A 24,067-nucleotide genomic window follows, 5' to 3' on the forward strand; every position below is an offset into this window, starting at 1 on the left:
CTGGCGATGGATGGAGATAGAGACAGAAACCCACATTGGAACACTGGACTTAATTCCCTAGGTCCAAACGAGAAGCAGAAGGAAAGAGAATGTGAGCGAAGAAGGCAAGACCAGAGGGAACCTTCATCCGACGATGGATGGCGATACAGACGGAGACCCACATTGGAGCACCGGACTGAGCCCCCCAAGGTCCAAATGAGGAGCAGAAGGAGGAAGAACATGAAAAAGGAAATCAGGACCGTGAGGGGTGCGATCACCCACTGATCCAAGGGGACTGATCTAAGGAGAGTTCACCAAGGCCAGTTGGACTGGGACTGAATGAGCACATGATCCAACCAGATTCTCTGAATGAGGCTGGATTCTCTGGATGTGGCTGGCTCGGAGTCTTTCTGAAAAGCCATTGACAATGACACTGGGACTTGTTTCCTCTGCATATACTGGATTTTTGGGATCCAGTCTGTGTGGCATTATTTGTTACTGTCATCCTTATTCCGCTCTTGTATAGACAATCTCACAGCAAACTCTCTGCTCGACTGGCTATTACACTCTTTCCCCCATCCCTCGTCTGCAATGACATGGGTTATTTTATAAAGCAAGGATTCTTTCTTAATGTAGTATGAGAACCTGGACTGTATACTGGACAAAAGGGATTATTAACAGGAAAATATTTCCACTTTGGAAAAACCAGAACAGTTCCAGTCCACAAAAGCATTTAACATAATCTCTCTCTCTCTCTCTCTCTCTCTCTCTTTCTCTCTCTCTCTCTCTCTCTCTCTCTCTCTCTCTCTCTCTCTCTCTCTGGTAAAAGCTATAGGTTAGCAATTACGGAGATGTAGGGTTCTCTCAGGCTTTGCCCTCAACTGTAAGATTTGGCTTTCTTTCCTATTCTGGTGAACTGGTTTTTATTAGCTGGGTTTCTATGATGCTCTTCCCTCCTGATGTCCCAACTACAATCATTTCTACAAGACCATACTCCAGCTTTTGTTTCTGTCTTCTCGAGCAATATTGTCGGACTTAAACCCCATGTTACCTTGAGCCAGACATTTCTTTCTTATATGTTGCTGCCCTGTGCATTTGGCAACTATCCATTGAGTTCCAGAAAACCCCCCAGTAAATACCACCAGATGCTGAGAATTTTCTTCCCAGAGAGCAAATTCACCTCTCGCAAGAACACATAGAGACAGAGCTTATGAACAGTGTTTTTTCTATTCACTAGAAATTGTAAAGTTCTGACTTAAGATCAGAATATTCCAAAATAATGAATGGATGATGCCAAGAATCATCCCATGATGTTTATACTTGGTTAAAACACTTTTTTCAGGTCATCTCTGAATGTTTATTATATGTAAGTACAAAATTACTTTCTTCTCTTTAAAAATATAGATCATATTGTATTAAGTCTTTGAGAATTTCATAAATACATACAATGTATTTTGAACCCAGTTAGTCAAATTAGTGCTACTCATAAAGTCCTGGGTAAGGGGACTTACACTGGAATGTACTCAACCCACCAGGCACACCATTAAAGACAGGAGACTCTTTCTTACCAAGAAGCCATCATTAGTCAATGACTGCTCAGTTAGGGAGAAGAGGTTCATACAGTAGGAGTGACTGGCTTGATCTTGTGTATGTCTTACACAGGCAACTACAGCTTCTGGGAGTGATTGAGTATGGTGGTCTCATCATGCCTTAAAGACACGGTTTTTATCTAGTCTTCCTCAACCTTATAGTCTTTCTACTTCTTTCTCTGGCCCTGAATATTGGAGTGATGAGGGTTGTGGTAGCTTGAAAGAAAACAACCCCCCCAAAGATAGTGGCACTAATGGGAGGTGTGATCTTATTGGAGTAGGTGTGGTCTTGTTGGAGGAAGGGTGTTACTGTGGAGGCAGACTTTGAGGTCTCATACTGCTCAAACCACACCTCGTGAGACAGTTCACTTCAAGTTGCCTGAAAGATACAGGACTCTCAGCTACCTTTCCAGCACCATATCTGCTTGCTTGCTATCATGTTTCATCGTGATGATAATGGACTCTGCTCTGAAATGTAATTTGCTCTGAATTTGTAAGCAAACCACCACAATTACATGTTTTCCCTTTTAAGAGTTGCCGTGGTCATGGTGTCTCTTCACAGCAATAGGAACCTTAACTAAGACAGGGGGTGATATTGATCTACCACTTTTGGCTGAACACTTCCCAGATACTACCCTACACAGTTGAATGTTTCTATTTTAACTGTCCGCTGCACCAAGAAACTTCTCTGATTAGGCTTAAGAGGTGAACAAATGAATAATAGACATTGACAACTTCCATCTTAGAGTAGAAATGATGGCCTCCACATAAAGAGAGGAGATTTTCAGCTATGTGAGAACATTCTTCTGTCTCCTGTCCTTTATTATATTGTGCTCATCACTTGCATTGCATCCTCATTTTATCTCATAGAAGAATAAGAAGAAAAATCTCATTAATAAAAATAAATGATTTCCTTTAGTTATAGAAACTAAAGCACAAAAGAATCATTTTTAGATTTATCCAGACGTTTTCTAATAAAAATATTTTTGAAAAGAAAGAACAAACAAACAGATATCCTTTAAGGAATAATAGAAGAAAATCTATATTTTTAGGTAAAAGAAAATAGAATTAATCTGCAGTGGATGTATGCTCCAAGAAGTATTCAAGTAAATTACTAAGAATCAAAGGAAATGTTTTTATAAATAAGTTCAGATCATGAAGGATAGAGACACAGTTGTTTTTGAAGATGGAGCAGTCCTGACAACATCTACCAAACTAGTTGATCAGGAAGAGCTTTGCAAGATTATAGTCAGAACATTTAATAAATAAGGCCATCAATTTTGCAAGATTCTAAAAGAGGTGAAGCATAAATTTCAAAGAAAAAGATTTCATTGATCTTTTAAAATGATTGAACTAATCTTTAAAACACTTTAAGAGGGAAATTATTCGTATTTAAATTACAGCCACTCGTTTGTAGCATGACTCATGTCTAACACTAGATATTGCGTACTGCTGGGAAAATGTAAGAGAAAATTAGGAAAGTGACAAAATTCAAATAGTTATGAAGTCATCTGTCATTTCAAAGCAGAGGGAAATTCCCATCTGCTGAAGGTGTTTTCCTTGAGGTTAAAAGGCACATATGCACTGATCTCTAGGATGTTATTTAACTTCACACTGCTAATTTAGTGAAGACTGGGGCTGAAAATTCACAGCTTCCTGGAGTACAAAGAAGTCACCTAATTCGATCATTTTGCATTACAAGTGAAAATTCTCCCAGTTGAAGTTTCTGAGAGCCCCAGATGAGTGGTTCAGAATTACTTAGTAGCTAAATGGTAATGCTTAGAGACCGAAATTTTCATTTCACTTACCGGAAAGCTCTTCTCTGCTAGAATTCCTGAAGGACCCCACAAGGAGTCTCCCTCTACAGGACGAGTCAGGTTGAATTTTAATGTTCCTAGTCAATAGTCCAACCTCAGCAGCCAAAGGAATGCGTTGACCATCCTCCATAATATGGGCACTTCCTGGAGAAACAGGGGTCAGAGGCAAACAACTTTTAACTGGCTGCCTTGGAAATCACCAGCTGGGGACCCTACTGTACCTCACAAATGAAAGTTTCTATTCCTGTTAGAAGTTCTCCCAACATGAAAGCCAGCCTTTCCTCAGGCACACTCCACAGATGTCAGTCAAGAAATGAAAAACCTGTTCACTTGTCCCTCTTTGGGATCAAAGAGAATGTGTGAGCAATAATTCATTTCTTCTCAATAAGTCTGGGCACTAGGACAGGCCACTTGTTCACAGATTTGTCTAGTTAGTAGAGTCCACAACGTCCTTCCTTTCTTGCATCATTGTGAGGCTGTGGTATTTGACTACACATCGTCCAGACACTTCCATCATGGGAGTAAAACATGCCAGATCAGATGAGGCAGTGGTAGAGAGTAAGCATTAATGTTAGAGAATGAAGGGCGTAGAAGGGATGGGGCTAAGCACAGTAACCTCCTCTCCTGCTGGACTCTGTCATCGGCCACCTGGACCACCTACCTGAGCAGGAAGTAAGGGGGGAGCCTTGTTTTCCTATTTCCACTAACATTTTATGATGACTCCTGTTGCCCAGGGTTAATAAAGATATCTCTTTTCTATGCTATGCTGTTAAAATAGAAAATCAGTCTGGACATAGAGAAACATGCCTATAATCCTAGCGAACTAGTGGCTGAGGAAGGAGACTGTCTAGAGCCCAGAAATACAAGACCAGCACAAGTAACAGAAAAATCCCACTTCAACAACAATAGTAAGTGGATGAGGAATTGTTAACCCTGGAACAATAACGTACAAAGACTTTAGACAGTCTTGGTGAGCATTTACACTCTCCTTATATCTGATAAAATTCACTGACACTTATTTTGCTTGTTTCATTAATTATCACTCCTGAATTAAACTTCTTTCATGCACGACAGGAGGGTGGTTTTCTTTGATGGCTATTAGTTCTATAACAAACTTACTTCCTGTTTTTACAAGGAGGTATCTGAGTTTTCCTGTTTCTTCTGTTTGTTTTTTTCTTGATCATCTTAATAGACAATATATTAAATGTATTGTGTCAAGAAGCATACATTTCTATATAAAGTAAAGTTACTATTTATACTATTTATTGTATTCCAAGGGACCCAGAATTCAATGAAATGAAATAGACTGGTACTTAGTGTCAACGAGTTTTTTTTTTTTCTGACTAAGTCAAAAACTATCTGATTTTTAAACACATTTCAACTCTCCTCTTAGACTTGCCATTATGAGCAATTAAATGTCTGTTATATCTAAACATTATTTTGAAAGTAAACCATATGCCAAGTATGATAGTGTACACCTTTAATCCCAGCACCAGGGAGGCAGAGGCAGATTGATCTCTTTGAGCTTGAGGCCATCCTGGTCCACAAAGCAAGTTCTAAGACAGCCAGGACTATATAATGAGACCTTGTCTCAGTACATAAATAAAATAAAAGAAATAATAGTAAGCCAGGTACAAAGGCATGGGCCATGTATGCTTATAATTTCAGCACTGGAGAACTAACGTAGGAGAATGAGTTTGAGTAGTAAGCTTGTATTACTTAATCATACCCTGTCTCAAACAAACAAAAAACATCAAAGGCAGAAGGAAGCAAGGAAAGAAGGAGGAGAGGAGAGGGAAGGAGAAGGGAGAAGAAATTAAAAGAAGGGAGGAAAAGAAGGGAATAAAATTGAGAAAAGTTTCTAAGATTGATTTATTCTAAGATTGATTTATTCTAAGGGAATAAAATTGAGAAAAGTTTCTACAGGGCAGTAATAAGAAAACCTCCTTCCACTCTTAATACCGAACAAGTACACTATGGTTGGGCGGGCTGTCAAGTCGATCCTTCATGGCCCACCCATTTCCTTTAACCAACAAAGCAAAGCCTTACCAATGTGTCGGTGTCTAAGACGTTCATAGATCCTGATATGATAGCCCTTGATTTCCTTGATTGTGAGGACCTCTGCCTCATGAGGCTCATAAGAAGAAGAGCTGAGGACGATCTTGTTGTGGGGCTGCCAATTCACTTCATCATCTACTATAATTCTATAAACTCAGAAAGCAGGTGTCAGAGATACTAATAAAACAACAGCGATCAAAAAGTAACCCAAGAGAAAGTAAAACACACAACATAAATAAAAATAAGCATATGTCACTATGGAAACTAAAAGAGAGCAAAACAAATCACAAGGAAAAAAGCTTTGTTGAACATTGACTACTGTGCATAGAGGAAATGCTGAGTTCATAAAGTCCTTACTTTGCAAATATGAAGACCTTAATTTGGTCCCCGAAACCACATTTTACAAGGCCAGGCATGGTAGTTCATTTTTCTATTCCCAGTAACATGGCAGAGATTAGTAATCATACCTTCATGTGTTTTGGCTAACAGCCAGCTCACTTCTTGACTATGAAACAAGTTCAGAAATAAAAATACTTCTTTTCATGTCTTCTGAAGATACATTAGTCTTTTTGGAAATATATACAAAAATCCTAATACTATCCTGGTCAGACAGATACAGTTATGAGTTTTCAGAATTCTAGCTCCATCTGTGCAACCCCAAGAAGCTATTTGGTTTTTCAAGCTTTGTATCCTCAGTGCTGAAGTTGGACGTTTCTATCTCACCCTGCCATCCAAATTGCATTGTGTGGAATAGTGGGTGTCTATTACTCCCGTGCACTATTCCAAGCATTGTGCTTTTAACTCTGTAAGTCAGTGCGAGTTTTGTAGATACATTTTCTTAGACTCACATTAAATTTATTTTCTCTTTGATCTTTCCTGGCTGTGTGGCTTTTTCTTAGTGAATAGGACTGTTTTTCTCTCCGTTCACAGTAGGTGCTCATTTCAACAATGCAAATTCACTCTGGAGCCTTTCACCAAACATCCATGTAGTTATGTCACCGTAGCCGATGTCTCTCACTTAGCTAACAGTGACGACAGTCTGTACAATGTGTAAATTTTCACCAAGGTCACAGGGGCTGGACAAGTCATCAGTTGTGGAGCATACATTGACAGAGCCACTAATAAGTGACAGACATTATAGATCCTCATAGAGTCTCAGTCGTGCCCTTGATTTCCCATGATATAGATGATTCAATAGCAGAACAATTGAACAAATGCTATTTTTAAAGCAAAAGCGAGGCTGGACTTATGGCTCAGCTCATAGAGTGTTTTCCTAGAGTGCACGAAGCCATGGATTAATACCCAGTACCCCATAAGCTTGGTTTAATGGTGCACAGCTATAATAATATAGCACTTGGAAGGCAGGGGCAGGATGACCTAAAGTTCAAAATCATGCTCAGCTAAGTAGAGTTTGAGGCCAGTCTGAACTACAAAGAATACGTCTCAAAAGTAAAAATGAAAGAGAGAGGATGGTGAGGAAGGAAGGGAAAAAAAGAAAATGAAAGGAAGGAATGGGGGAGGGAGAAAGGAAAGATGGAAGGAAGGGAGAGAGGAAGGAAGAAAAGAAGGAAGGAAGGAAGGAAGGAAGAAAGGAAGGAAAAAGAAACTTTGACAATGAAGATTAAATAGTAACTCAAGGGTGGATAATCAAATGGAGCCAAAGACTGGGTTATATGAAGTAAGATTCTTGACCCAGTCCAGAGATACTTTTACTAAACAGCATCACCTTGCCAGGGTCTTCCCTGCCTGCTAATGAGTAATGGGGGGAAGCAGTAGCTAAACATTTCAGTTATATTATTGCAAGCCCTCAAATAATAACAAAACTATGTAAGCAAAAGTCAAGAGAACACTATATAGTCATCTAAAAATTCAATGTTTGGCATAACTGAGTTACAAAAACTTTCTTCCTAATGTATTGACTTTTTAAGAGAAACTATCAAATAATATGCCTCACTTTTAAACTAAAAATAATACATGCACAAAATGGAAGACAAAGAATGTCTGTTAAAATATTAACCTATATAGGCGCTGTATAATTTTTTCACTTAGGAATGTGTTTTCTTAATGAATAGCACACTATGCTAACAGCTTCGGATGTAGCATAGTAGCAGTGCCTGCCACACAGATCCAAGGTCTAGGGTTTAATACAATGAAAAGGGAATGGGGAGAAGAAGATAAAGGAAGTGGGGAGACAAGATAAGGAGTGAGGTGCACAAGAAGAGGGGTAAGAAAAACAACTGTTAGTACAAGCCAAATCACAGGCAACCATTAATAGAATAGACACTAACACGGTCTTCGAATCATGACCTAGATCACGTAGAGAGTCTTCTCATTACTATTTACAGTTGTTGAATGAAGTTCTTCAGATAACAAATAACTATAATAGTCAATAAAGTTCCTTATAATTGAGGCACGCCTCAATGGAGGCATAGGATGGCTTTAGCGCACTGTAGAGAGGTAAATCGATACCTTCATACATTTGTCAAAACCCACAGGATACTCAATATCAAGTTGGAACCCAAATGTAACTTATGGGAAAACGTAAGTCCTGTTTCGCAAGTAGCCTTTCCTGAGCCTTTTCCTCTGGTCAAATGGGTCTGCTTCCTCTCCTTCAGCCAAGTCATTTTAAAGGATACTGAATCGCTTTACTGTGCTTCAAGAAGTCTTCTCGAGGAAGATCAAATCTTTAATCACCAAACTTCTGACATAACAAACTTTAGTCCTCAGACTGGTGTCCTGCCTTCTCTTCGTTGATAGTATTGGTCGCTAATTAATGGAAACACGAGCATGGTGTAATTTATTAGTCCAAACATAACCCTATACTAAAAATGAATGAGATTAACCTCACTGTTTCTATTAAGACTTCTTGAAACATAACAGCTTCACCAAGATTTCCTTCTCCTTTGTATGTGAGAAGCTTTGGAATCCAGTCTGTCAGAAGAACAGTATGCAGATGTAAAAGAACTGAGCCTCGTGTCTGCGTCTGCAACATTAACTGTGGGAACCACAGAGATGTCTGTGGCAGCAGGATCTGGAGCCTCGTTACTACAACTCGCTAAGAGTCGGTGTTCTTTAAATTTCAACATCCCCATTTCAGCAACAGTTTCCTCCCACGATCACTAACTTACAATAATCTCCAAAAACCACAACTTAATGACTATGAAAATAAGAAGTCTTAACTGCACTCTAGGCTTTTGGTAACACTAATGAGAGTCATGTAATAGAGAGGAGGGCAAACTTAGCTGTTCTCTGAGAAAAATATATCTAAAATGATCCACCGACCAACTGGTGGCAAGTAAAATCATGTGGGAAAGAAAGAATAAAATTCAAAATATAGCAGTGGGTGTCTCCTGAAAGGCAACATTTTTCTCTGAAAAAAGAAAGTCAGCACTCTTTTCTTTATTTTGGCATTAATATTTGACCCTGTTTTAGGAAAATATAGTCTTTGATTCCCCACAGGATACCAATCAATCAGGTTATAAAGAACAAATTTTATAAATTTAGTTCAATAGCTTTTACAACTATGCATAGAACATTCACATGTATACACCTATAATTTCAAAGGATAAGATAGAAACTTATCACCTTCTGAAATGACATTCTCCCCGTACCATACCAATTCAGTTGTTCTATCTAGAACTTCACCACAGCCTAGGTGTTCTTGTACGAATCTCCCTCTAGTCTATGAACAAACACAAAGGGGGAGTAATGCCCCCTCAGATTGGGAAGCTAGATAAAACTCAGTGACTTTGTGAATGCACATAGTCTACAGCTGTGGGGAAAACTGTTCTTAAGTAGAAAGATGAGGTCAAAATAGAGAAGTACAAAAATTTAGAAACTAGAGGGAGGGGCTCGAATGGTCCCAATCCAAAATGAATCAAGAAATTTTTATTTTCTTTCCCTAACAGAAGCTTGACTGCCTATCAGCTCCCCTGTCAGACTTTGTGCCAGAAATTGAGCTATAATTCCCATTCATTAATGCATTTGATTTGGATAATTATTATATTAGCTAGGCACTATTACTCTCATAATTACAGGAAAAGAAACTATTACTCAAGAGGGCAATTTAGCAAAGTTATACATTTAGTAAATCATATGCGAATCTCACTGTTCAAGCCTTCTCATTAGAGTACTTTTCTTCCTTATTCCTAAAGTTAAGTATTTAACCTCCATGAAAGAGTTTTCCATTTGAGGCTAGGACACAGTGCTTCAGTAGATCCTTAGAATCCACTTTAGAAGCTGTACACAGGATCACTAATTGCTAGTGAGTGGGAAAAGGGACACTGACTCTATGTTCTAATACATAAACAGAATTATGGTAATAACAAATTTTGAATAGTATGTAAAAAAACTGGTTAAAATTTAACTTGAGGGGGAAATGCTGAGATATTAGAAAATACACAGTTGCGCTAACATGCTCTAAGTTCTAGAAAAGATGCAAGCAGATACGAGTTGGATGTTTTTGCTGTGCTCTTCCTAGATGCTACCGATTATACAAAACAACATTTCCTCTCTCCAGCGTAGTGCAGTTTAAATAGCTTACCATCTTTCATTAAGAACTACACCAATGTTTTATGGCTACACAAGATGTTACCATTAGGGAACATCAAGCCACAGGTATATGGAAACATAACTACTTATTTACTTGTTATGTCTTAAATTACTTTTAGATATTTTACAAATAAAAGACAGTCATATGCTTTATGAGTCCCTAAAATTTTAAGCCATAAAATCATGTCATAGTGGTTGCTCTGATTAAGCAATTGAGTGCTAAATTAAGAAAAAATGGTTGAATCTCCCAAGATAAGTAGGATGGGGTACAATGATATACAATATCTAATACTCTTATTTGATTGTCTAAGTTTGAAATACTAAAGTTGTTACACAAAGCTTTGTGTGCAGTGCTTAGAAGAGAGGAAAGAAAGATATTCTAAACACAAGATATATCAAAAGCATATCACTAACGTGATACAAGAACCAACAGAGCAGATACTATCGGTGATAGTGTTCAAATTAAAGGTCTGGGTCCTGGGGAAAGGGTGACATAATAAAGATTATTTGTTCTTCAGTGAGTAAATTCTTTGTAGATAACAGCCTGTATTCACAAGCCACTCAAAACTATTCAAACGTGTCAAAACATCTGTTAGGAAAAAAAAAAGATGCAAGATAATACGTGACGCAAGGATTAGAAGGAAGAGGGATCCATTGTGTACTGCTGGCAGAAATTTAAATTAGCATAGCTGTCATAGAAAATAGGATGCAGCAGTCAGATATATGGCGCTGCCATTTAGAACAAAGTCCAGACTCAAGGTGATAAGCCAGCTGTCTTGTGCACACCTGTGACATCCAGCTCCAAGGGAAGCTGAAACAGAATTATTGCTGGGACTTCATGGCTTCTAGAGCCTCCGGTTCATGAACACTGATTTAAGGGAATAGGTAGAGAGTCAGAGAGGAGGACCTCAATCACCATCCTCTGGCTCCGAAGCTCAAACATAAATAGGTGTGCACACTTGCACACACACATGCATACATTCATATACCTGAATTTAAAATACATGATATGTACTTATATCCATGAAAAAGAGTGGAGGAAACTTAAAAATTAAAAAGATTAATTGACCTAGAAATATCACCATGAAATACATAGCAAAAGAAAGTCAAGTCAGTGTGTCAAATGGTATGTGTACCTCCATGTTCATTAACTGCATTGTCTACCACAGTCATGACAGGGGAACTATCAAGTGTTTGTCCACTATTAAAAGAAAAAGAAGAAATGGGGCACATATGCAAAATGGAACATGGTCCAGCCTTCAGATGGGTGGACATTCTGTCATTTGAACAGCATGGATGAAAATTTTGTTAAGTGTAGTAAGTGGAAGAGTCAGAAACATTCTATCTGATCTCATTTATGTATTAACTAAAGTCTTGATTGCCGAGAGTAAGAAAAAGATTAGGAGACTCGTGATTATAGATAACATCTTATTTGAAAATTACTGAGAACACAGACTTCACTTGTTGCTCAATAATAAATAAATAAATAATATGCAAGCATGTAAAATACTGCAAATGCTAATTTACCCTGTTTAGTCATTCCATGGTTTCAAAACAGAATTTTGAACATTTTTTTTTCTATTCCATTCTTTTAAAAAAGAAAACAAACTATCCTTTTTCACTTTACATGCCAAGCCCTGTTCCCACTCCCTTCCATCCTCCCATTCCCTCCACCATCCACCTCACCCCACTCCCCATTTACTCCTCCGAGAGAATAAGGCACATTCTTCTACATGAGAAGTCAAACATTCACTATTTGCAGATAATAAGATAGTATACATAAGTGACCCCAAAACTCTACCAGGGAACTCCTACAGCTGATAAATACCTTCAGTAATGTGACAGGATACAAGATGATCAACTTAAAAAAAAATCAGTAACCCTCCTTTATATAAATGATAAAGAAACTGTGAAAGAAATAAGAGAAACATCACCCTTCACAGTAGCCACAAATAGCAGAAAATATCTTGGGGTAACACTAAGCAAAGAAGTCAAAGACCTGTTCAACAAGAGCTTTGTCTTTGAAGAAAGAAATTGAAGAAGATATTACTGTGGTCCCTTACAGGAATGTAGGTAAGAAACTAAGGACAGCAGAGGTTACTCAAAGGAGCTGTAACACTGCCGAGCCTTCCCACCATGGGTGACAACTAAGGAAATCATTCTCAGTTATGGAAGATTCTTCGGGAAATCAAGTAACTTCAGCAAATGGCTTTTTCTCTCTCCCAGGAATTACTTCCTCTTAAGTAACCCTGAAAATGGCTGTGTGACTCTTGCAAGACTCATGAGTAGCCTGAGATCTGTGAGTTTTCTGAATAACGATGTAGGACAGTTTCTCACTCTGCAGCTAGCCTAGACCTCACTGCATAATCCAGGCTGGGCTTGAACTCAGGATGATCCCACCTCACTGGCTGCTTACCATAATGACGAGTTTGAGCATGGCAAACTTTCCAAATCTTATGAAGCTTCCTCCTCCATCCAGGAGGGGATGTTTCAATTTGGAGAAGACAGTCAGACAACACATAAAACCAATACACTATGATAATTAGACTTTTTCATACAATTTCATTAGAACAATCCTCTTTGAGACTCATTCTAGGAAATGCTATTTTTAATATTTCTATTTTATTTTATTTAATTTTTTCATTTTAAATGCCAGTTCTCCTCCCTTTCTGTCTCCCATCCCTCCTCCTCTCACCATTTCACCCTCCATCCTCTCCTCAGAGTGGGTAAGGCCACTTTTGGTGAGTCAACAGAGTCTGGAATACTAAGTTGAGGCAGGAATAAGCCCCTGCCCCTGTACCAAAGTTGAACAAAGTATCCACTATAGGGAATGGACTCCAAAAAACCAGTTCAAGCACCCTTGATAAGTTCTGGTCCTACTGCCAGCGACTCCCCCAACAGATCAAGCCATGTAACTGTCACCTACATTCAGAGGGAGAAACCTAATACTAGGGAAATTCCCAGAAATCCACAAGGATGGCCTTAGTTAAGACTCCTAATAATACCAGAGAGGGTGCCTGAACAGGTTTACCCCTAATCAGAATAGTGTCTACCCTAATTGTCACCACAGAGCCCACATGCAGTAAATGATGGAGGCAGATGCAGTGATCCAGAGTCAAGCACTGGACTAAGCTCCTGGAGTTCAGCTGAAGAGAGGGAGGGGGGATCATAGGAGCAAGGGAGGGGGAGCATCAAGATCATGATTGGGAACCACAGATGTCCTAACGTAGTAGTGGTGCGGGAGAATTGTCTGTATTCTGTCAATTCATGTATTTTAATAAAACGCTGATTGGCCAGACAGGAAGTATAGGTGGGTCAACCAGACAGGAAGTAGAGGCGGGGCAATGAGAATAGGATAAGGCTAGGGAGGAGGAAACTCCCTTAGCCACTCCTGCGCAGACCACTAGAGAGGAAACATGTAAGCTGCCCAGCTGAAAAAGGTACTGAGCCATTATGGCTAACATAGATAATGATAATGGATTAATATAAGTTACAAGGACTAATAATAAGCCTGACCTATTGGGCCAATCAGTTTATAATCTTATGGAGTCTTGTGTGTGATTTTCTTTGGGGTTTGCCGGCTGTGGAGTACCGGGCGGGACAGATACCCCAACAAGCCGGCCCTCATGCTACATAGTGGGAGCTCATAGACTCTGGACTGGCAGCTAGAGAACCTGCATGGGACTGAATTAAACTTTCTGAATAGATCTAATTTTTAGAACATAAACTATAAAATTAGACAAACCAGGAAATAGTCAGTCAGAACTTCTAGCTCTATAAAGGAATACTTTTAACTTTTGTGTCTCCAGTTAAGCAAAATGGTGATAACAACCTCACTCATATAATTCCACTGAGGGATTTAAATGAGAGTATGTAATAGAAATGATCATATAGAACGAATGTGTATGTTCAAATATATATGACTTGGGGTGTTTGCTTGTTTGTTAGTTGGTTGGTTGATTGGTTTTTTAAAATAGGGTTTTTCTGTATAGCCTTGGTTGTTCTGGAACTCAATATGTAGACCAATGTAGACCAAGCTGGTTTTGAACTCACAGAGATCTGACTACCTCTGCCTTATGAGTTCTGGGATTAAAGGCATGTACCACCTCCATCCAATATCACTTACATATATAAATATATGCAAGTACATATGATATATATATGTGTGTATGTATATATATATATATATATGAAATGGTCATTTCTCTTTCTGCTGGAGTTGGAGGATCCTTCTTTTATCCTTGGACATCAGAACTCCATGTTCTTTGGATTTTAGATACTAATAAGGCCTTTGTTTGAGGACCCCTGTTTTTCTTTATTAACTCAATCTTCTTCCTGCACCATAATAATCATATAATGTTACAATAACTATACTTAATATCCTTTATCCACATTAAAATTACTCTTCTCAGTTTTAACCAGCGAGAGCTTCATAAGCTTTGCTTGCCCTTATTTCTGTCAGTGTCTCTATGGTGTCTTGTCAATCCTCACTATTGCATTTTCAATTCATACTCTTTGCTTTATCTCAAAGAACCCATATCTCTATACACTATTGAAAAAAGTATGCATTCTCTAAAACTACTCTTAGTATACAAAGTGTTCTTCCCCTACATTCCATTCCTTTTGTCCTTTTACTGTGTTACATGTTTAATTTCTCTAGTCACCCTGCCTTCAATGATGTTGCTCAGTGTTTCATATCACACTAAAACATCACAGAGAACCAAATGAAACAATAACAACAAATAAAGATCTCTAATTCTTTCCTTACCTCTCATTTCCTGGTGCAATATCGGCTCCAAGGTGTACCCAGGATTTCTTAGGATAAGCACTGTAAAGGGAAAGCTTCCCATAAACTCCTGAAAAATTGAATCAACAAATCACTAAGAAAATACTTCCATCTTAATTAAGGGCAGATAAGTAAAATATGGTTCAAAGGTTCATACACAAAAATATGTGACATATAATCCATATCTAACTATGTCCGTCCTATCTTTAAAATAGAATATTTCTATTCAAGTCAAATATAACCCAAAGTCCTATGGGGAAATCAAAGCTACAGAACATAATGAAAATCTAAAAGTAGAGAAACACCATCTAATGGTGAGCCAGTCCAATTTAAAGTGGTATGTCCTTTTGCTTTTAAGGTGACGTCAAAACTTTTTTGATCTGATAGAAGACAATCAGTTTTGGTATTTTATGATATACCTTAGACTGTGCAATAGGCAAGGTTCATTCTATTTCCTGAAGATGGGACCTCAATTTTGTTTTCAGTGTTCAAATTTAATAATTTGTCTCACTAGAGATGATCCATGGAGACATGAACAAACAGATATGCTGTTTTGTTTTGGGAGAGGGGAGAGGGGGAGGATTGGGGATGGCTTGGGGGAATGGGAGGGGGGAGGGAGGAAGGATGGTTGTGGGAGCAGGGAGGTTTATATCTCAGCTAAGGGAGCCATTTTAGGGTTTGCAAGAGACTTGATTCTGGAGGGGTTCCCAGTAAAAATTTATTTATTTATTTATTTAATTAATTAAAATAAAAATAATAATAAAAAAAGAAAAGAAAACGCTTTACTGAGTCAGGTAAGCCAGACCCAAAAAGAGGAATATGTTATGTATTCACTCATAAGTGTATTCTAGCCATAATTAAAGGTCTTTGAGCCTATTATTTGTGATCCTAGAGAAGCTGGATAGGAGGGTAGACCTGAAGAAAATTCAGGTAGTTTTCCTCTTGGAGATTGGAAATAGACAAGAGTCCCAGGTAACCTCAGGTGCATGGGGAGGTGGGAGGGTTGTTGGAAGGGGAGAGGATTAGAGAGAAGGAAACAGGGGAAGAATGGGGAAAGCTCGGGGGACTGGGAGAGGGGAGGGAGGAAGGATAGATATGAGATCAGGGAAGAATATATCTCAACTAAGGGAGTCAATTAGGGTTTACTAGAGACTTGATTATAAATGGGATCCCACGTACAAACAGTAGTCTTATCAGGGAGATTCAGCCTTCAGGTATTTGAGGATTTTCTCAAAAGTACTTCATAACAATTTCCAATCATATTAAGTATAATTTCTCATAGTCTTGTGTTCTAAAATATGTGAGCATGCATTCCAGTAGAAGAACAAAAAGTAATCATGTGTCAACATATGCATATTTATTTCACTTAGATAATAAATATGTTCTTTATTATACGATATGCTATAAATGTTGTAAGTCTATATATGTTATATGTCTATAAATATGTGCACTTGACATAACGCTTTAATGTTTTCACCCTACACTCAAGTGGAGCGTGTGAATAACCTATACAAATGGAAACATTTTGTTGCAAGCAACTAATTTAACAACCTAAATATTCATAATATTTTGTAAAAAAAAAAAGACATGAATGAAAAATGTAAACATCATTGCAATGTCAACAATGTGCATTGGATTTTTTTCCATTGTGGACCAAAACAATAAAATCATAATTACTGAGACCTTACTTAAGTGTTTGTGCCAATGTCTGTATTTCTTCTGTACTCTAATTCAGAAAGATATGTTAGAAGATAAAAAATATAACCATTAGTAGATGCAGAATGAATATTACTTTCAGAGCACATCCTAGAATCAATTCTTCATAATATAGTTTGATAATTTCATGTCACATAATATCAAACCATAAAACTAAAATCATCTCTTATGCATCATATGCTAAGTGCCTAGGTAGACAGAATTTTGGGGAGACTTAGAGAGATTTCCAACAACAATGTTTATTACAAAAAAAATCATATCTTTAAAATCTTTATCCTGAATATTCAATTAACCAGAAAAACAGATTTCTTGCTTATTTCTATCATCAAAGGTTAACTGTAAAATATCACTGTATCATTTGATAGTTGTTTCAAGAAGGTAATAAACTACTTAAAATGATTAAAACCTGCCTTTTGCTTATGATGCCAAAGAAGATAAGTATGCTGTGAGTTGTGTATCCTTTGTTTAAGCTGCTAGTAGAAAAGAAAATTGAAAGGCACTGCTTGAAGCACAGGGCTGGGGCCAGGGACAGCATGCTTATTTGTATGGACTCCAGTCTGAAGATTTCAACCAATGTGATATAGAACAAATGGATCAAATCAAATGCCCTTAGTATAGTCTCTCCTCTTGATCAACTGTAAAGTTAAAAATTCTTCTACTCATGCCATGAAAAGATAAAATAAACATAGGAAAAAAATTTGAAATTATAAAGCATTTCAACATATTATAAAACAATTGTTTGATGTTTTGGAAGTAAGTTAATAAATCTCACACTATCTGAATATTTATCCCAAAATGGTAAGAAATGTCATACATGTGCTATATTTGTGTGCATACGCGCACGCCCATGTGTGTGTGTGTGTGTGTGTGTGTGTGTGTGTGTGTATGTGTGTGTGTGACTTTGAAACATCCATCACAGCTGTTCATCTAAAGGAAATTCCAATGAAATCCCTACTCTGGCTACTCTAGCTCGTGACAGTAACACATACATCTAGGCTATATAGCAACACAATACTCAAAAACATAGTAAATGACCATGACCTGACTCATTTTAACTCTCCTCTTACAGAGAAGTGAAAAAAAATAAGTTAAAGGGGATGTAGTTTTGAAATGAATGAATTTTCTTAAAGGAGGGGAAACAACTTCTAGTCAAGAGGTTTCCCTTTTACATAGTGAGTAATGTCTATACAGTGCCATTGGGAAACGCTCTTATCCTGTAATACCCACTGATTTGGAATCTTGTCAGTACAAGATGTCCCAATCTTTGAGTTCCCTGTCTTTGGTTTTGTAGACCAGTTTAGGATCTGATACTATAATACTATGGCAATGTCACTATCAACAGTGAAGGATCTTCTGGTCACTGCACATACATAGTTCATTACTGCTGAGTCATAGTTATGATATCTGTAAATGGACATTGGACATCTCAAAAGTCAAAAAGTAAATATAAACTTTCTAGAATTTAGCAGCTATCCAAGAAATGGAAGTCCTTTGCCTCTTTGTCTTTCTTTCTGTCTTGCGCTTTCTTTCTGTCTTCTCTCTTTTACAAACACATAGACACACATATTATATTATTAATATACATTATATTTAACTCTTACCAATTGTTCCTGGGTCAACACTTATTCCATTAAAATAGTCACAAAATATTTCTTCTGAGGCTCTGAGGATAATCAGAAGTCTTTGTTCTTTTTCTAAGGGATTTGTTAAAGTACCTGTTAAGAAAACAAAGTATATCATCTAAAATAATTTGAAATGCAAAGAAAGAATCCAGAGTAAATGTCTGCTATCGATTGTTTGGGGAAGCGGCAATGGTCACATCAATGAGATGACAGCAGAAATCATGAGTTCCTACAACCATCTCTGAAGAAGTCTGGGTTATCATTCATGAATCACCTGCTACCTCTCATCATAGACTCAGAGTACACTTTACTGGCTCCTATTACCCAGGCCGATTTTGTGACGTGTTCTAGTGGGCTAGTGATGTTTGGATGGAAAGTAGTAATTTTTTTGTTAGTTGGTAATGTAAATACTTGCCAAGTATTCTCCACATCTCTTCTCTATTATATAGTTCCTCATTTATAAAAACTTGGATTTTTAAATGAAGAGACATTCAGAAAAACCCTAAGGTTTTTGACTCCAGCAAGCAGGCTGGAGTCAGGTTCAACCTCGTCTAATATGAATACTCATTTTACAAACCACTGAGGTATAGGAGTGATGTACTAAAAACCATTATTATGGTGAATCCTGGCTAATACAGTGACCATGGTTGTGTGAATTAGTGTTTCCTTCACATGGTTTTAGCATTTAGTGTTCACTACAAATCTAAGAAGCATGATTCTTATTTTGATGTAAATATCCACATAGAAAAAGGCCTAAAGCTTTGGGTATGAATCTAAATCTATACAACTAGCAGTATGTAGCAGACTTCATACAATCATGGTTTATCAAACCAGTAATAAACTGCTTTTTATAAGTTCTCTTAGCATCATTGCAGCAAAGGAAACATAAGGCTATGACAGACAGATGGGAATTGCTTTCAAGAGTCTCTTGAGGAAGCAGTCATGTTCTTTACAGTTAGATGAATGTTCAGAGACTTGCTAACAAGATATTAATGAATACAGACCTAGGAAAGCTATGCTATTCCTACAGAAGCCATTGTTGAAGAAATAACCAGTATAAACATCCTCCTCAAACTATATATTCTATGGAAGCAGGCTCACTAAAATCATCCGCCATCAAATGAGTCTTTCTGCTTTACCAGTTTCTTGTGAACAAAAGAAATGTGACTGTCAAATATGGTACGAAATAATTGATAAATTTATCTACTTGTCATTTTGGTTATTCTTCTCTCAGGCAGCAAAAATCCACTCCACATTCCTGTTAGGACTTCCTATGCACTTGTTGTAAGTTTGGGGATTGTTTGGTGTATGTGTATCTCCTCAAATCATCCTTGTGAGCCATTACTGTTAGAAGTGTTGACAGCAAGATTCAGAGAGACAAATCAATCTTTACTGTAGTAAGGAGGCCAGTTTTTGGTTCCTGGCAACATAGCCCCAAAATAATCACACAGAAACTGTATTATTTAAATCACTGTTTGATCTATTAGCTCTAGCTTCTTATTAGCTAACTCTTAATTTAACCCATCTTCATTAATCTGTGCATCACCATGAGGTCGTGGCCTACCAGCAAAGTCTCAGCACATCTGTCTCCATGACTTCTCTTCGACTCTGTCCTTCTTTGTCCCAGCATTCAATTTAGTTTTCCACACCTAGCTAAGTTCTGCCCTGCTATAGATCCAAAGCTGTTTCTTCATTCATTAATGGTAATCACAGCATACAGAGGGAAATCCCACATCACTGGACAGCACATGAGTCAAGGGCAAGCATGGCTTAGGTGTTCATGCTACAACACTGTTTTTGAATATTTTTTAAAATGTGTTATATTTGTTTATGCGGTGGCACTTTTATTTTAATGATGCAAAGATGTGTGTTGCATTCCTTTATGTTGCATTTGTTTAATTCTGTGAAGTTGGGTTACTTTGCCCATCTAAAACACTTGATTGGTCTAATAAAAAGTTGAAAAGCCAATAGTCAAGCAGAAGAAAGGATAGGCAGGGTGAGCAGGCAGAGAGAATAATTAGGAGGAGAAATCTAGGAAGAAGGATCAAGGAGCAAGAAAAAGGAGGAGGAGAGGAGGACATCGAGGGGCAGCCACCCAGCTATATAACTAGCAACAGAGTAAGAAAGAAAAAAAAGTATATAGAAATAAAGAAAGATAAAAGCCCAGAGGCAAAAGGTAGATGGGACTATTTAAACTAAAAAAGCTAGCAAGAAAACAAGACAAACTAAGGCCAGGCATTCATAAGTCTCCTGTTGTATTTATTTGAGAGCTGGGTGGTGGGCCCCAAAGAACAAAAGAGTAAAAACAACCAACTATACAACACTAAAGAAAGGTCTGGTTCTATATAGATGCCACAGTGTCTTAACTGGGATATGAAGGTATCCTCTGAGCCCAAAGATATGGAGAGCAAGAAGGGAGGAAGCAAAGACTGGGGACTGTTCAGCAAATGTGCCTGATGTGACTCTATCTTGCTGCCAGAAGTCTGTCCAGTAAGCTGTTTTCCAACTGCGATTTCATTTATTTCATGGAGGGTAACGTCTTACAGGGGGGAAAAATGGCCTAGCACTAAACAGATACCAGAGAGGAAAAGTAGGACACTTTTTGCCCTAGAGAAATGTATGCAGAGTCCCACAAAAAGAGTTGCACGTTTCTCTAAAATCAGAGATTAAATCAATTATGCAACTCAAAACTGCAGCACATGTGGGGCCTTCACAGAAAATCTGGGCAAAATTAGTCAGCCTGCCGTGATCTTTCAGAATCTGAAGCGACCAGAATTTGGAGTCTTTTTTATTAACATGGGAGAGGGAAAGATGGAGGCTGGAACTACTCAGCAACCAGGCAGGGGCAAGAGAAAGAAAGGTGTGATATTCTACATTAAAATACTGTGCTTCCCAGATTTTAAAAGCAGGTGAAAGGGAAGCTTTCTGAGCTGCTGTCCTCCTTGTCTTCTCAACCTCACAGAGATAGATGCTCTTTTCAATATAGACTTTACCAATAAATAAGAGCAGCTAGCTCTGAGATGATGCAGCGGGGTCTTGGTTTGCCTTTGTAAATCTGTTGTAGTTTATATGATGGGAGAAAATCGTCATGTGTTGTGAAGACATTACTGGTGTTTTGCATACATTACATTCTCACAGGTCTTCCGTGAAGACTCTAGAGATTCCCATGAGGAAATTGAGGCAAGAAGAGCTTACACCACTAGTCAGAAACTACATAGCTATTATTAAGTGGCATTAGGCTTAGATTTAATAAATACCATCCTAAGACACATGGAGGATGAAGGAGAAGTAAAGCAAAGTTGTTATTACTTAGCATGATGGTTGGCAATGGAGGGGGAAAAGAATTGATTCCAGATGTTAAAATCACCTGGGGAGATGGAAGAAAATAAGTTCTGGTATACCAAAGATAACCATTATTGATTTAGCGGATATGGTACAAATGGATTCCATGAATTTCAAAACATAAGAAAAAGGGAAATGAGCCTTTATTACTTTATTAACTAAATCTCTATGATAGAATCAGGTATGAGCCTAGTTTGCGCTTAAGCCTACTCTATCAACCTGAATCCCAACACCTTGTAGTCAACAGACACAGTCAGGATAATTGTCTAATCTTTCAGATCTTTCTGTTCACAGTTTTTGTTTCTCCCCGTCCTTAAATTTCCAACCATACCTGGCTCCACTCTAATTGATTCCTAAGAATGTACTGTGTTCTTGAATTGGAGTATATAAGAATGGCCATGCCTCTTGTTATATGTTAAAAAGTTTGAACTAAACATTCAGCACTCAATATGGATAAAGATGAACAAATCCTCAAAGTTCTTCAGCATGGTATTTACAAAAAAAAATGGCAAATATTTTTAAAGGCTTTGAAACAGCAAAAGAGGAGAAGTAGTTCTTATATTTCATGCTCAACCCCCTTCCTTTCCCTTTTCTAATGAGCTCCATAGCTGAGACACAGGAAGTCCCTCAACAAATTCTTCCTCTCTTTACCTGAGATGCCATGCCAGCTAACTCTGAGAGTCCATCTTTATTCATATCTTTCTTTGTCAAGTAAGTCAGGGTTAAGCGACCCCCCTCAGCTATAACAACAGGCCACAAAACATTTAAAACTGGAACATGAGTTCCTTGGGCCTGTTTTCTGTTCTTTGTGAGCTAAGAAACAGTGTGTCGCCAGAATTAACTTTAAAATGTTTCATAGAATGATGAACTAGTTCATTGAGACCAACTTACTTGCAGCAAACTACAGTAAAGAGAAACAACTGAGAGTAATAAAAATGTGAATCAGTTATAATGATCCTAAATATATATGTGCCTAACGGTATATTCAATCAAAATGTTTATTTCTTCATTAAAGGTTTATCCCAGCATGGTGACACACATCTGGAACACCAGCACTTGGGAAGTAGATGCGAGAAGACCCATTATGAGGCAGCCTTGATTTTATGGGAAATCTTAAGCCAGGAACTGTATTGAAGCCCCCTCTTATCTTTTCTAAAGATAACTATGTAACTATATTAAAATATAATAGGACATAAGGTTTGGACATAAAGGGGATAAGTAAGAGGGAATCACTAGGAACAGGGGAGAAATGAGTGCAAATTTGATTAAAATGAAGTATATTCATTTATGAAGAAAAAGTTACTCTTCACAGAAATTAATTAGTAGGTGACTATTTAAATGTGAATTTATTTATTTAATATGTAATTTACCTTGTACAAAATAAAGTTACTAAATAAAGGACAATTAATTACTCATGGTAATTATTAAGCAAAAGTTATATATTTTTTAAATTTATTTTAAAGACATTGATGAATTAAAAGTATAAATTAGAAAAATACTGATTTTGAAGTAGTTCAGTATTAAAGATATTTACTTAGAAGAATTTTCAGGTTTATTAGAGTTTTGGTTAACAATGCTTAAGTAAAACTGAAAGATAATGTGGTGTTTGTGAAAAAGTATATTCATCCAGAAATAATATCGTTCTATGGCAAATCTCATCTTGAAACACTTATTACTTACTGTCCATCTTTTGGGATTATCAGACCTCTTCAAGTACAGAACTGGAATTCTGTGCTTACTACAGTTATACATCACAGAGTATTACATATGGTATTTAGAAACTGCATGTCTTCAATGTGACTTTAATTTTTTATCAGTCAACCATTACCATGATTAACGATCTGTCAGTGTGAAACCTGGTTGGCTGGTGAGTGGTCCACTTAAGCTCTCAGGAACCATGTCTTTGTGGAAACATGTGTGGTACATGTACAGATTAAAAGTGTAGTTGCTTGAAAGAGAATGTTACTATTTATTTTAAGCTGATACATTATTTTTAAAATTATTTTCTCATTCTATGTGAATAAGTGTCTTGCCTTTGTGTATATATGTTTATAAATTACATGTCTGGTGCCCACCAGCTTCACAAGAGAGTGTCAGATCCCCCTGGAACTAGAATTAAAAATGGTTGTGAGCCATCATGTGGGTGCTGGAGACTGAATCCAGGTCCTCTGCAAGAGCAACAAGTGATCTAACCACTGAACCAACTCTCTGTCTGCTGATAAATTATTTCTAATAAACATCACACATGTGGTTTTCTGTTTGCTCAGTGGTATCATGGCTATAGGCAGAAGAATGTAACCTAGAGTTTCTCAGGTTTATTTACTTCTTATTACTTAACACTCCAGTGAGTCTTGCAGAACTGCCAGTTGAGAAGGCATTAAACTATAGATTTTTTAAAAATATTTATTTATTTGTTATGTATACAATATTCTGTGTGTATGTCTGCAGGCCAGAAGAGGGCACCAGACCTCATTAGAGATGGCTGTGAGCCACCATGTGGTTGTCGGGAATCGAATTCAGGACCTTTGGAAGAGCCCTTAACCACTGAGCCATTCCTCCAGCCCTAAACTATAGATTTTTTTTTTCTTTGAGACGGAGAAAACTCCA

At 37.6% G+C, this 24,067-nt stretch overlaps 1 protein-coding gene across 2 annotated transcripts in view; it reads right to left on the reverse strand.

Moving 5' to 3' along the window:
• The window catches only part of Pkhd1 (PKHD1 ciliary IPT domain containing fibrocystin/polyductin), a 456,733-nt gene that overhangs the window by 118,241 nt on the left and 314,425 nt on the right, over positions 1-24,067 (reverse strand). For both annotated transcript variants that reach the window (XM_087898011.1, XM_087898010.1), the window contains exons 54-57: positions 18,098-18,211; positions 14,763-14,850; positions 5,435-5,589; positions 3,377-3,529 (exon numbers count right to left, since the gene is read on the reverse strand). In XM_087898011.1, coding sequence (XP_087754137.1) covers positions 3,377-3,529; positions 5,435-5,589; positions 14,763-14,850; positions 18,098-18,211 — 510 coding nt within the window. The remainder of the gene's footprint in view (positions 1-3,376; positions 3,530-5,434; positions 5,590-14,762; positions 14,851-18,097; positions 18,212-24,067) is intronic.

This window comes from Myodes glareolus, chromosome 18, assembly GCF_982192425.1.
Source record: "Myodes glareolus chromosome 18, mMyoGla1.1, whole genome shotgun sequence".
In the NCBI taxonomy this organism is placed as follows: domain Eukaryota; kingdom Metazoa; phylum Chordata; class Mammalia; order Rodentia; family Cricetidae; genus Myodes; species Myodes glareolus.